The sequence below is a fragment of the Rhizophagus irregularis genome, chromosome 20, assembly GCF_026210795.1.
Source record: "Rhizophagus irregularis chromosome 20, complete sequence".
Lineage (NCBI taxonomy): Eukaryota > Fungi > Glomeromycota > Glomeromycetes > Glomerales > Glomeraceae > Rhizophagus > Rhizophagus irregularis.
Genome location: NC_089448.1, coordinates 361,380 through 377,200, shown reverse-complemented (window position 1 = coordinate 377,200; position 15,821 = coordinate 361,380). Strand labels below are relative to the sequence as shown.

Below are 15,821 nucleotides of genomic sequence, written 5' to 3'. Positions count from 1 at the left end.
GTTAGGTCCATTTTGACCGTAGACTGAGTTACAAGATCTACAAATTTTAAAAGAAGTAAATGTTACCTTCCTTGAGTTAGCTGATCAACAGACAAACACCAATGAAATTCACCTTAAAATACACAAGAATGACTATCATCATATAAACACCACAAGCAAACATATCAATCACAATTACCAAACGAGTAAATTTTCTCACGATTTGCATTTCTGTTAACCAATCTAAAAACATCATATACTTATACAAGTGTTACATCTAAGGAATTTAATATCTGAAAGAGCATCTTTCTGAATCAGGGATAAGATGTATTTTGTGTGTAAATATTGTATTTCATTAATAAAAGGATTGTGTATTTCTGAATTATTTATCAATTGAATCAATTGTATTTAAATTATTCAAATCTAAAAGTCTACTGATTAAAAATGTCTTCCTATATGATTAAGTTAAAAATCAAGTAACTTAATTTTTTGATCCATCAAAAATTATGTTTAAAAATTTAACTTTTTTTGGGTGCTTTAGGGAATTCCAAGTAGGATTTTTCTATAATGTTAGGAGTATAATTACACAAAATATTCCCATCAAATTTTCTAGTAAGCATTTACAACAATCAAGATAATACTTATGCAATATATTTTTAGACAAAATTCATAAACATTGTGATATTGTGTCATGATAATATTTGAATTACCTCCATACACCACTTTTATATATGTAATGCAAATGTTCTGTAATTATCTGTTATAAGAAAAAGGTTATTAGTAGTGTGTCAAAATTTTTATTTAGTGATTAAAGAAGGTACATAGCCAATTCCTCCTCCAGAATTAGCAGACTTTATCAACAACAAAGTAGGGCGCCTGAATTGAGAGCTTGGCTTGGTGACCAAGTGTGCCAATGCAGTAATTCTCCTAAATCAAACAGGAAATTCCTCAGCTAACTATTAAAGTTGTCCAACATAGTAAATTAACTCAGAAATTCCTCAGCTTGCTAATAAGGTTGTCAAATAAATGTCAATATAATCAGTCCAAAAGTTCCTCAACTTGCTGTTGGTTACCAGGGTTATCAACATGATAATTATCTCAATCAAACCAGGAATTCCCACTCGCTTAGGAGTTACCCTACTTTGCAAAATAAAAATTAAAAACACACCTTTTCTTTTAAGACTTTAATCAGGTCTAACCTTTCCACTTGATTAATTTCAAAAAAATAAAATAGAATATATATTTTTAGAATTGATTAATTTCAATATATATTTGTAGAATTAAATTTCAAAAAAAAGAATAGAATATATACTGTATTTGTAGAATTTAATTAATTTCAAAAAAAAGAATAGAATATATACTGTATTTGTAGAATTTAATTAATTTCAAAAAAAATTAAATAGAAAGGAAGATATACTATATATATAATAAAAAAAGATTTTTTTGTAGGCTGTATGACTTGGATTGACATATTTATGCAATAAGTAAATTGTATAACTGTATCAGTAATAAATGAACTTTTGACACATCAATGAGTCAATTCAAGTCATCAAAACTTATTTAGTAATTAAACTGATACATTAAATCAAATAATAACAAGGCAATTAGTCACAATTATAGTTAATATGATAGATGACTATGAAAAAAAATTGACTCATTTCTACCAAAAAAATAGACATTATGAAATGGGCTGACACATTGATGCAAATAAAATCGGTATTATTTAAATAGTTACGGTATCATCGATTGACTCTGTTACAGTATGATCATTTTTTTACCGGTATGAAGATCCATTTGTGCATCATACTGTACTTACACCTTTGGTTGTATAATATTAATACAACCAAAGTTACAGGTACGGTACAAGCTGCCATACAAATATCGTACCTGTATTGTAAATATTGTAAACCGCAGTAATACAATAAATCTTGCCAAAAAATAAACATGTTGAAAAGTCTAAAAGGAAAAATGAAATTAAAATCTATGTAAAAACTAATAAAAAAGATTTCGATTTGTATAAACAGTTGCTAATTTATGTATTAATTATTTTATTTACATTTATTTTACAATATATTGTTACATTAACTATTTTGATTTTAATAATTATCATTCTTCAACTGTAGCATATTGAAATTTGAAATATTTTTTTTTTAAAAAAAGCTCTACATATTATATTATACATATCAAATCTTATACAAATTTTTAGCATAGTAATAATAGCATATTTCATTGATTATTATTTAATTCCATTTCCAACTTTTTAATCTGCAACTCTTTTAATTTTAGATCAATTTCATTCTGTTTGAATTGCATTTTCCTCTCTTCTAATGCGATCTTGCACTCTTCAATTTCCATTTCAGTGTCGTCATCATCATAATCAATCTTTGCCTTTTTTGAAGCGCGTTGCTTTCCTTTACTGGTTGCTCTTTTGGATAGTTTTCTAACTATTTTTTTTTATAACATTAAAACATGATAATACCCATCATAAATAGCAATCAAATCATAAGGTTTATTACTTTACCTGATCTTTTATTAGCTTGCATTTTTTTACCATAGAGGTTGGAACCGACCAAAAAACCCTTAATCGATTAATAATCGATTAACCAAGGGCCCTAATCGATTAATAATCGATTAATATTAAAATATTAAAAAAATTTTTTTTTTGACCGCAGATTGCACCAAATTGTTTTTGATCATACATTTAGTTATAGGAAAGTCTTATTTATTATTATTATCATTAAAAAATTAATACAAATTCTTCCAAGTTCAGAGAACACGTGACCAAAAATTCACAGCTCTGGGCCGCATTAGATAATTTGACCAGAATTATGGGTTGATAATTTTAATCGATTAACCAATTTTTGAGATACCTTAATCGATTAACCGTCTTAGTCGATTAATTAATCGATTAACCTTAATCGATTCCAAACTCTATTTTACCAAAGTCACTTTTATCTTTACTAGACATAAGAATGCCTGTTTGTTGATGTATTTTTATTCTTTTATAGATGCACTCGTCATGTTTCCATCCCCTAAATATAAAAAATAAAATAGGTATTAAATTATTTATTATATAATTATGCAGATAATAAAAAATTACCTTAGAATTGCAATTTTTAATTTCAATGATTTGCCTGTTCGATTAATCATTGCATGAGCACTTTCAGCAATATTAGTATCAAATGGTGTTGTCTGCCAATCTTCATATGACATTAAGGAATAATGATATGTTAATGAACCCAGAACCCATGGTTTCTGATAATATTCTAGCCAATCTAAAAAAAATAAATTGACATAAATTAATATAATTAATATGATTAATAATCTAATAAAGCAAAACAATATATACTTACTTTGTATACCATCTTCATTACGCATTTTAATTTGTCCAAATATTTGATTAATTTCTTCAGAAGAATTTGCTTTAAGAATTTCAAGCATATCATGTTTTGTATCTGCACAATAAGGGTAATGGTCAACATTTCTATAAAATTATAAAATTATTAGCAAAAGTTATATTATTAATTTAAAAAATATAAAAATCTTACCTTTTATAATGGATACGACATGATTTAAATACATATTGTAAATGTTCTTTAGCTTTCGTGTAGGATGACTAGGATCCATCTTTTTCATAGCCTTTCCTAATCCAAGGGCTTGGGCTTGATCTAAATCAGCTAAAACACAAACCCAACCATCGCCATGTATATGCCGAAAATGGGAAGGCTTATTAGATAATTTATTTGCCTCTTTAGTTGCAATATTAGTAAAAATTCTACAAAATGTTAAAACTATAAAGAATGCATTTAAATTAATTAAGAATTATTAATAAATCAAATTGAAAAATTAAAAGTTAACTTACTAGTCCTAGATTTTTCTTCATATGTATTAAACTCGAATTCATTAATGTCACCATAAACACGTTTAAATGAAAGATCAACTTCGACTATTTAAATTCAATGCATTTTGCTGCTTGTTCATTAGTCATACATAAAATCATTATATGACCATTATTAAAAAAGCCTAAAAATATATATTAAATTATTTTATATTATGTGTAAAGTAAATAATATATATATTAATAACATTTTTACTTACTAATTTTTTGGATATAATTCTTTATTTCTTGAGTATTTTGATAAAAATCATATACCACTCCAAGAATCCCTTATATACGCAACTCCTTCTTCTGATGTTTTGGATATTCAATTGGAACTAAAGAGTGTCCAACATCTTTGATTTTAGTATCCCTTGTAAATACTGCTATTTCAGATTCTGTATCATCTTCTGCATCTAAGTTAGTTTCTGATGTCTAAATAAAATGTATTTATTATTTACATCTATTACAATTTTTTTATATAATGATAATTTAATATTAATTAAACTTACAAATGGATCAAAGTTTAATGGCTCATCAAATTCATCTAAATTTATATATTCATATGGTGTAGTCATTTTATTAAAAATTTAGAAAAAATGATAAAAAATAATAAAGTTAATAAGTTGGGAAAAAATTAAGGACGAAGAAGAAAAAGTTTAAATCAGCAAAATCATTATCGAGATTTAAGAAATCTAATCATTTTTGGTACTACATCTGCAGAAATGTTTCACAAATCGAATAAGAGCTAAGAGTACAGGTATTATTTGATTAACAATACCTAGAGGTTTGAAATTTTCCATTGTATATCAGTATGATCAGTATGATTAGCATAATTTTGTATCGTACCTATATCTTATCAATCGTACCTTACCTATCATATAATATAGTACCATAACTAAATACTATATACTCAAATAAAATAGTCTACTATTAGATGTATAAGTCTAATTTACATTTATTATAAATTGAACTATATATTATAATTTACTTTGACATAAAGTTACTTTATACTGGAATATTATGACTAAAGTCTTTTATACGTCATCAATTGATAGCTGACACATATCAGATATAGATTGATACCTGAAATGTATCATGACTATCCGTGCCAAACCATTCCCTATAAAAAATTTTGTCCGTTATTTCTGTAAAAACTCTGTAAAAATGAGCCTTTCATGATATAAAGTTATTAATTCCGGAAATATGAGCCTTTTGCGGAAAAAGATGGAATAAAAAAAACGGATAGACTTTTTTTACAGGGATTTTTGATCAAACATTTTATTGTGTTATCGGTAGCACATTATGATGAATACAGGGATTGGATAGGAGTATTCAATAAGAAGCTAAAAAATAAACTAGGAAGCAATACATTTAACAAATTAGAAGTTTTACTTGTAATACCCTTACATTAAAGATTTAGAGAAGATTTTAAAGAAGGTCAAAATGTTATTTGAAGAGTTTAAAATATTGTATGGAATCAGCGATGAAAATCTATAAAAGACACCAAGGAATGATTGAGGTAAGATTTATTTCCGGACGACCAAAAAAACTCATTGGTCCGTTATGTAAACTTTTTGATGCTTTAGAAGCATGACGTCCTATGTCTAGTTAGGTTTTATTTTATGGACTGTTTAATAAAGTTATGGTGATTATGTCATGTACAAAAAAATATATATATATATTTTTTATATATTCTTTTCATTATGCTATGTAATATTTATTACCATTAAGAAATTGCTAAAATAGCTGATTCCTTACAAGTTTAATTAAAAAGTTAACTACTTTATAATGATTAAAAATATAAGCTAATAAAATTGTAATAACTGTCAATGAAATGAAAAGCATCACAACATAATATATTTATGTTATACATCATACAATTTTTTGTGATTTATTTAATATGAAAAATTATACTTTTGGTGATAGATATTCTTTAAGATTATTATGCAAATGGACTGATTTCTGAAACGACAATACGTGAAACATTAAAGTATGTATTGCAATATATTTTTAGACAAAATTTATAAACACGGATTAGTGATATTGACATAAATAATACTTTACCTGCTTATATTATGATATGGGGTAATCCAAATATTACTTTAACAATTAGGATTTAGTTAATATTTAAAGTGATTCAATTGTAAAATAAATCAATTTACGATTTATTAATCAATATCTCTGTGTATCTATTTATACAGATGATGGTAAATGCGACTATATTTTTAATTAAACAAATTTTTCATGAATTAATTTAACATATATCTATTTTCAATAAATTATATTGTAATTATAAGGAAATTTTACGTATTTATTTAAAGAATATATTGAAATACAATATAAGGAAGAGTGAATTCTGTGAATTCTCATAAACAAAAAATTGCTTTGATATTTTAAATATAAAGAAAATTTTAGGACAATAATTTTTAATCTAATCCACCAATCAAATACATGAATAAAATTAATTTTACAACAGTTGACATTAATTTCTTGTTGTTTAGATATTTTTAAAATCAATTGTAATCAATTCAATTTCTTCTTACAGAACATTATCTATACATAATAATAAAGAATACTTATTTTTATACGCTATAACAACCAAAGAAATATTTTTTAATTATTCCTTTTGCTTTATATTCTTCAACTAAATCTTCTAATTGCTGCTCTATTTCATTACTAATAGAAATCCGTTGATACATTAATTTTAGTAACATAGGATTTCTGTCTTTCCAATTATCAAAAAATAATTTTATATCATCCGAATTAATCCTATAATCAATAAATTCAAACTTAAATAAAGTAATTGGTGAAAATTTAGTCAATAATATAAATAATTTATCCATATCAAAATTATTGAGTGCGTCAATAACCAATTCATTTAAAAATTGACAATTAATCAATAAATTTTCCAATTCCGAAATAAGTGATCCAATCTCACATAATAATTTAAGATATTGAAGATTTGAGCAATTTTGATATATTGCTTGTATAATTTTTTCAATTCCATTATCATGATAATCATCATAATCTAAACAAATTTCAGAAAGGTGTCCCTTTGTGTTTTCGATTATATTTATCACAATATTAGGAGAAACTAGTCGAACTTTTAAAGCTTTTAAAATAGGTAATGTTAAATTTTCTTTATCTGAATCGTCCCAAAATTTGTTAAATACAATTTCTAACCTTAATAAACTTACAAAATATGAAAGAAATTTTTTAAGTTTCAAAATAGGTATACGATTAATTTTCAAACATTGAATAGTATCTGCATGCTTAATCAATGATTCTTCAAGATATCTTATAAATAATCGATTATTGAAACGTACAAATTTGGAGAAATTGACATCAATTAAGTTTTTTTGTACTTCAATTAATTCAATGATTCCACTAGTAGTATTTTGGCAAATAATATCGAATTTCAATTCCTTAATTGATTTGCATATTTTCGCTAATTCCTTTAAAATATCCTGATTAAAATAATTATTACAATGAATAGATTCAAGTTTTGAAAAGCAACATTCAAATCCTGAAATAAGATGTGGTTGATAATCTAAATATATTGGAACACAAGTTAAATGATTTAAAATAGTAAGATGAACAAAATTTGTATTTTTGTTTATGAATAACTTTAATATCTCATTTTTTATAATAGATACTTTGGATTTATCAATTCCACTATCATAAATCAAATCTCTCATAAATAGGAAATTCAAATATTTCCAGTAGTTAATATAATTAAATAAAGGATGCTTATATTTTTCATCAATATTAATTCCTTGATTCTTCAAAATATCTCTAGATTCTTCCGATAAATGTAAAAGTATTGTATTAAATAAATTTCTCGGTTTACTGTAATAACAAAAGGAATTAAAGGTATGATAAATTAACGATGAAGGGAGAAAATAATAATGATGGTTAGGATTTCTCCATAAAATTGGTACAGTTATTGCGCACCAAAGTCTGTTAACTAAAAGACATGAATAGAGAGAATTTTTATCATCTTTTAATTCTTTAAATATTTGAGAAAGTACGTCTTCGTTGAGAGACATTTTTTTTTCCCTGGAGAAAAAAAAATTTTTTATGTGATTTTAGCATATTGTGTGACAAATATTACGTTTGTTTTAGATACTGCTGGGTGATCATTTCCATTATAGATTTAAAATATTATCTACTATTAACTAGATTAGGCAAGTCCTGTTACGTGACTTAATGATTTGCGTCAGAATATATGGGCGTGAGTTCGTTTTCAAAAATGAAAAGAATTGGTCATCTCCTTGTCGTACGTTTGCTAAATAAATCAATGACTGACAAATAATCATCTTGCTGCATAACCATCAGGAGCAAATCGAGGGGAAACACTTCTAAATAACAAAAAATATATATATAAATAAAAATAAAATAAAACATTAAGTAATAACATATTGAAAAAATCATTATGAATATGCATAAATTTTTTTTTGAATATATATTCAATAATCTACAATTTATAATCAGGATGCATTATTTTTCTATTCCATGTCGCTTGAAAAATTGTTTTATTATGATAATATTCTACTTCATTAACCATTTTCTTTATTCCGTTCCAATTGGATTTTACACTTTTTATCATTTTAAAGCATTTGAATTATCATCATTCATACTAAGAATATATCTTGCATTGTCCAATTGTCCATTAATAAAATTAATTTAAATTTTTTTTCTTCTTTTTCAGCATTAACAGCATCTGTTCCCAGGTTAATGTTTAGATCATTTGTTTCTTCAAATTCGTATTGTGTATTTTGCTCAACTGGTTCAAAAAAGTCTTGTTGCAAATTAAAAACTAAATTAAATAGATTAATATCGTCATCATAAATGAATGAATATTTTGTATTTCTTTTCACCTACTAGTGTTTTATTATAAGAAAAAATTAGAATATCTTTAAATATTATTTGGCGACCAAAGGTCACAGGCTCTGAAATGATTATAATATCTAATTATTTTGGAGCCTTTTGCTATTAAATCAAATTAAATACCTTTTAAAATAATTTGTATAAACCGCACTTACAAGATTTTTTTTTTTGTGGCAGTCTTGAAAAATTAAAATAATTGTACAACTAAAAAAATTGGGTCATATTTAGATTATCCCGTATAAATAATTTGAATTGTGTAACAATAAAAAGTGTGATATTCTTACGTCCAATCTATTTCGTATTTACATGTCATCATAGTTAATTAAAATTTTAATTTATTCTAATGGATTAATTACTAACAAAAAAAAAAATAATTTTTTTTACCACAACTAACCATTTCTATTATTGCCGTTTTCAAAATGGTGTACGCAGTTTATTTGTGATTGTATATTCGAATAGTATTCGAATACCAATATTCGCCCGGTTTTCATCCGTTTTTTGTCCATATTACGTCCGGTTTTCGTCCGGTTTTCGGTTTTCTTTTTTTTTATTCAAATTTAACTGCGTACATCATTTTGAAAACGGCGATAAATAGACAATAATAATTTTTTTTTTATTTTTCAGTTTTTATCGTAAAAACCGAAACTACCTTTTTAGTCTTTTTTTATTAATTTTTTTTTAACCCAAAAAATATTGTTTATTCTTTTTTGGTTTGGGTCAAGACTATAATCAGATTAGAACTATGTCCTACGGCTTTTTCGATATTTAGTGAAATTTTTTTTTAGTCAATGATATTGTTTCTGACTAATAAATTTGCGTGAAATTTATGATTTAGTGAGAACTTTTTATATTAATAACAATATTAATAATTTTTTAATTAAATAAATTTTTTGATAAATCTATATAACTAAAAAAATTTGTCTGACATTTGGATTAGTCCCGAAAAATAATTTAAATTGAATAACTTGAAATCTTATGCCATATAATTAATACCCATAACATGCCTCTACCTGATCTATTTATTCGATCCGACGATCCGTGTACATTTCGATCAACTAATACAATTTCAGTTAATGAAATTTTTTTTTTGATTAATTTTTTTTTTCAAACCGAAAAAAATTTTTCTCCCTTTCTTCTTTTGGTTTAGTTTTTTTCAAACTGAAAATTTTGTTTTTTCTCATTCCCTTTTGTTTTTTTTTTATTAAATAATCCTATTATTTCGGTCTTTTAAAACCGAATTTTTTTTATCGATCTTTTTTTTCAGACTGTATTGTTATTTGTTTTTAAAAAAGTTTTTTTTTCACTCTTTTTGGACCGAATTATTGTCCTTTTTTTTCGGAATTTTTTTCGGTACTTATTTTTTTTTCAGATTCCTTTTTTTTCAGAAATTTCCCTTTTTTGAACCAATTTCTTTCTTTATCCTTTTTCTTTCCCCCAAATTTTTTTTTTCTTTCAATTTTTTCTTATTATTAAACAAAGAAATAAAATATTATATTAAATAATTATATTTACAAATCAATATAACATTAGGAAAATTGACCGACGTTGGTAGAAAGATGATTAAGATTTTCAATTATTTTGAACGCCGGATAAATAGTTTTGATTCTTAAATTCATTAAAATCAAAAAAAAATTAATATTTTTACAATATTTTATAATTAATTAATTGAAGAAATTGTTAATTTAATAATAGACTATTATAACCAAATCCATATCCAAAATTCTCTAAATAATCACCAGATTTTTGAATAAAAATTTTAATTCAAATGGTTTGGTTATTAGATTACCTGTGTATGGAACAACACTTCAGTAGTTTGATTTAAATTATTGTAAAGATTGCGTAAAGATGATGTAAGTTTATCAGCAACGGAAGATCCACTTGTGAACCTATGTAAAAGTAAAACATAATGATGGAAATGTAATTGAAAAAACTTAAGTAAAACCAAAATATGAATAATTGTCGGTTATCAATTATTTCTTAAAATAAATTTACGTTTCAAATCATAAAATCATTTTGATTGGTTCTAGTAATTCTTGCAATCAGGTGTTCTTTAATACTTATTGCTTTCTTTACTTCAGTTATTATAATTATATACTTCACAATATTTTCAATTTACTAGATATCCAGAAAATAAATTTTTTTTGTTAGATCAATATTTTTATTTTATTATTATTAGTTGGTACATTATTTGTAATATATATATATATATGTAGATATTTATCCCTGTTTCTAGAAAAGTCTTATAAATGATTATTTTTATGGATTTTACTATTCCAGAAAACTTGTATATATAATCAACTAATAATAAAAATTTTTTATTGAATATAATTAAAAAATCATATTTTGTGCAAATATTTTTTACATAATCAATTATCAAATGTGAAGGCGTTAAGATTATTAAGATTTATTTAAAATTAGCTTACGAGACAAAGATAACCTCTATCTGAATTGAATAAGTAAATGTAAAATTAAATACTTTGTTGTAACTTAGATATGCTTAACATTTTCCATATGCATCTTTATTAAGAAATGTTAATATGATCTGAAGAAGAAAATTCATAATAAATTCATAAATGACTACTGAAATAATTTACAAATACTGTAAACAAAAAGTTCTAAAAAATATTTTATGATTTGACCATTAGACTACCTGTCAGTACTTATTGTAAAGGTAAATTTAATTATGTATAATTATGTATAATATCATCTTAATAATATAATTTCTTAAAAAGATAATTGCAGATTTTAAATAATATTATTAAGAAAAGTTGTGGGTGGAAAGGAAGTAGTAATTCTGCTCGGTGCCAACAGCAATTTGAAAGTTCCAAGAATGATAATGCACAGAAAAATCATTTATCGAATCGCTCGAAGAAATCGTCTAGCAAATAAGGAGGGGTCGAAAGACGCGTTGCAGGATTCTATGGTGCGGCGCATCTATACTCATCAACAGTCCAAAAATTTATTTTAGGCCGATCTTTACCAAATTAAGTAATAGTTTAGCCTTATTTGGTAACATCCCCATTGATCATTGCGTGATTTATTAAATTAGATTTACCTGATTGGCTCAAATCGTAATCACGTGGAAAATTGATTCCGAAATTTCACTATTTTACATAGACTTATATAAAAAATACTCCAACTTAAAAAGCTAATAACTTTTAATCTATAAAAGTTAGAGGAAATTAAATCCGATAAAATGAAAGAGAATCCTTTAATCTATAATTGTATCAGTTTACTTTTTCAGTTTAACATAAAATTTTAATGAGTTATTGAAGTTTAAAAATACCCAATTTTCATTTGATGAGTATAGATGCGCCGCACCATACCATGCTGAGAAAAGCTTATTGAGGAGTTGAATACATTACCCAGTTCTGTTGAGAATGTTTCAAAATCACAACCCAAAGCCCCAGGAAATTTTACTGAATTGTGTAATGCAATTATCAAAGCTGAGGAAAGAATTGGGAGAAATTATTAGAGTTAATTATTTGGTAAGGAACTTGAACCGCCTATAAAAAAAGTATGTATAGAGTGAGAACGATGAAGTATCAAAACAACTTCCAAATGATCTCTCTAAAAATGCAATTGAGAATAGCGAAGAAGATTTATAATCTTCAGTGGTATCGGGGTTGATAAAATATAAGGGTAAAAACTTGTTCCGCATTAAGTTGAGAGTAGCTTTATTGTATTAATGAAAAATTAATAAAAGCTATACATTTCATTTTCTGCCTCCATTTTATCAAAATATAATCAACCTTCGTATGAATCATTACATGATTGTGTTGCTGTCAAATCTAATGATGCATCAAAAAAAGGTATATAGAAATCAATTAGCATTCCTCATCAAAACTAAGTGGATCAACAAACTAAAATTAAAGAAACAATGGTATAAGTATGATACGAAAAATTGATTAACAATTAAACAATAAAGCAACAAAGTATTATTTACCTGATTCTTTGCTGTACTATCGTGCAATATATCAACATATGAAAGTTTTTGCGGCAACGTACTTACTTACTAATTTTGTGTCTTAATATTCTATTTGTAGAATCAATTGAAATTACGCTTATATGTTAATGATTGATGTAATCATTAATGATCTTCCGTCATAGAAGATATATAATAATGGGTATTTATTTACTTTTTCAACAAAAATACGTCCATCTCATCTCTTCTGGCGAAAATAATTGAAAGTTTTCCTTAAATACAGAAAATTTTATTGAAACCTAATCGCCAGTTTATAAGTAACGAAAAATTAATATTTTTGTTAGAAGATATAATTCCTGTAAAAGATTTATTCGTAATTACGTCATACATGTGGAGTAAGTAAGCTGGTCATTTGTGTAACGTAAAGTCATATAAATCACAAAAATTCTCTCACTGTATTAATCATGAACTTCATCAAAATGTCTAACAAACCAGAAGAAAAATTGGTGCCTGTTAAGTGGTCTAAAGAATCAGATGAAGAATTGAAAAGATTGATAGAGGAGTCGAAAGCCACTGTTAATTGGACTGAAGTAGCCAAGTGGGAAGCGAAAGGACGACCGTACGAAATAGACGAAGAAATCTTGCTGTTTTATAAAGATGAGCTTACTAACTTGGGATCTAATGGTAAATCTACTAATTTATATTCTACCTCATGTACATGTATATGTTTGACGAGCTTGTTAATTTTTAAGGAACCGGGTCTTGTGACATTAACGGAAGCAGAAAACAGATTCTTGGAGATGCTTCTTACACAAGTTCCAGGAAGAGAAGTTATTTATCCGGGAAAGGATGCGATTACAAACCTTCCACCAAGAAATCCACCACCACCGAAAGTTACCCTCGTCAATATCGTAATAAAGTTGTTGGATCCCATCAAATTTCCAGTTCAATCGCAAAACGCAAGAGGAATGATTAATGAACTGAGTATTTTAAGTTTCTTACATGGTGTGATTGGTTTAAACGTGATGGGAAGGGTTAGGGTCTTTAGAGACTTAGAACAATGCATTGTGCTTCAGGAAAAGTTTAAAAATATAGAAAGTTGAATTAGAAGATGAATTTTACTATAATTTCTGTTTAAATACTTTTCCCAAAGATACAGAAAAATATTATGGTACAAACTAGAAGGGTAGGTAATTATGTTTTATTATATTTTTCTATATAAAGTAGCTGTAAATATATTTGTATCTCCAGTATTAGCAGAATTCTATATTGCATAAATATGTCTGAATCAATTTAAGTGTAAAACTCCAACTCCAACTCCAACTGTGATTCCTTGTTGTCAACCTGGGAATCCTGGATTTAAAACTTCTGGCGAAATTCATGCCTTTTCTTCTCTGGATACTATAGAAACTATTGAAAATACAACTCCAGAAAAATGTTATGAAGAATCTTTTAATAAACCTGATTGTATTGAGCTCCTAATATTAATCAATGTCTTATGAGTACTAATAAAGATACTTGCAATAACAATATTATGATACCTATTAATAATATTACATTTTCTCATGGTGGAATTATGCGATGTGTGAAGCAGATGGTTGTTTGAAATCGAAATCGAATTAATCTGTTTCTAAATAATATTACGTAATATTTATCTTAAGATTTGTTTAGAATTTTAGTTTTTAGATATCACGTATATATTAAATAGGGGTTGTATCTTGTAGAATCCTGATACTTATAAATAAAAAATAGATCATTTACAATGTCTTAACTATGACATTTTGCTTATAATTCATTCACATGTTTCAAAGAATTTGGTAACGCATATTATTTTAAAGCAACGAAAATTTGAAAATTTGACGTAATTATTAATATCAAAAATTTTCATTTTCCGAAATGCAATGTCGTTATGAATGGATTGTTATATATTTAAATTGTAACAAGTCAAAAGAATATAAAAAAGTATCACAGAAAGGAGCGTTATTCTAACGAATTGAAACTAATTGCATCAATGAGACAAATGAGTAAAATATCAATACACACATATATTTCTTTTATATTAGTATTAAACATTTCTTTTCTCTAGACTCGTTGACAAGTTTAATATTCAACCCTATAAAAATTTATTCCGTGAATCTGTGTTATTTTATTCCATCGTAAATGTATCATATCATATTCACGGAATTCTTACAGAAATCACGGAATAAAATTTTTCATAGGGCAACCAGTACAAAAAAATCAGAAGGATCTAATTGATAGAGCGTCATGTAATTTTTTTTTTTACAAAAAAAAGCATTTTATTTAAATTAATTTATTTTTAGTTTAAAGAATTCAAAGGTATAAAAGAGATTTCTTATTTGTATTTAATTATATGATATTCTCTAATAAAGTTATTCAAGTATAATATACAGTATAATGTTTATGTCACAATGCCTTATTTTACATCGCCAATATTTAAAGAAGTAATTAAAATTTGAACATTTAAACATAATTATTTTTTTTATATTACAACATTTTTGTACACAATTTAAAATCAAGAAATTCTTTCATAACAAGAGTGGAATCGAATTTAAAAAAAAAATGGTTATGTATAATATAATTATAAATATATTAAATATATATTTTTTTATATGCATTATTTTATTTAAAAAAAAAAATTTTTTTACTTATAAAGAACATTTTTATTTGGCTTTTGCTAATAATGTAACAGTCTTTTTCTCTTTATTATTTGCAAATTTATTTATCCGAATGATAATGCATCATATGAAAGTCAACCTGTAACGCTCAACCCTGTGGTGTGGGTCATCACCACGTTGAGTCGTTGACAAAATATTTCTTTATTCAATAATAAAGTAACTATGCTATACAATAATATCATGCTATAATATTCTATCATAAACTAAATTTAAAAATCGAATTTCTAAATTCTCCCTTCATATACGTTCTATCAATCTTAAATTAATTAAGGAGGCACTTTTTCATCATAAGAAAAAGGCAAAAATAATCGAAATATAATAAAAATGGGTAATAGAATTATCTTCAAATGTTGAACAAGTTTAAGTTGAAATTAAAGAAGTTGAAGCAATATTAGAAGGTGTTAAAATATCTAGAAAGAAACATGATGGTGGTGGTGACAATCCTAGTCCT

At 25.5% G+C, this 15,821-nt stretch overlaps 3 protein-coding genes across 3 annotated transcripts; 1 reads left to right on the top strand and 2 right to left on the bottom strand.

Annotated features, from left to right (window-relative positions):
• Positions 1 to 2,205: 2,205 nt before the first annotated feature.
• Positions 2,206 to 4,434, bottom strand: OCT59_012721 (uncharacterized protein; the record flags this gene model as incomplete). The annotated part of the gene is made up of 8 exons (XM_066140311.1): positions 2,206 to 2,423; positions 2,920 to 3,011; positions 3,080 to 3,254; positions 3,333 to 3,463; positions 3,560 to 3,770; positions 3,842 to 3,925; positions 4,156 to 4,291; positions 4,369 to 4,434. 8 exons carry the CDS (start codon positions 4,432 to 4,434, stop codon positions 2,206 to 2,208), a joined length of 1,113 nt encoding a protein of 370 aa, XP_066001198.1.
• Positions 4,435 to 6,279: 1,845 nt separating this feature from the next.
• On the bottom strand, positions 6,280 to 7,908 carry OCT59_012720 (uncharacterized protein; the record flags this gene model as incomplete). Its single annotated transcript, XM_025332595.2, has 1 exon — positions 6,280 to 7,908. One exon carries the CDS (start codon positions 7,906 to 7,908, stop codon positions 6,442 to 6,444), a length of 1,467 nt encoding a protein of 488 aa, XP_025169891.1. The 3' UTR covers positions 6,280 to 6,441.
• A 5,245-nt stretch (positions 7,909 to 13,153) lies between these two features.
• On the top strand, positions 13,154 to 14,176 carry OCT59_012719 (uncharacterized protein; the record flags this gene model as incomplete). The annotated part of the gene is made up of 2 exons (XM_066140310.1): positions 13,154 to 13,708; positions 13,973 to 14,176. 2 exons carry the CDS (start codon positions 13,154 to 13,156, stop codon positions 14,174 to 14,176), a joined length of 759 nt encoding a protein of 252 aa, XP_066001197.1.
• Between the last annotated feature and the right edge of the window lie 1,645 nt (positions 14,177 to 15,821).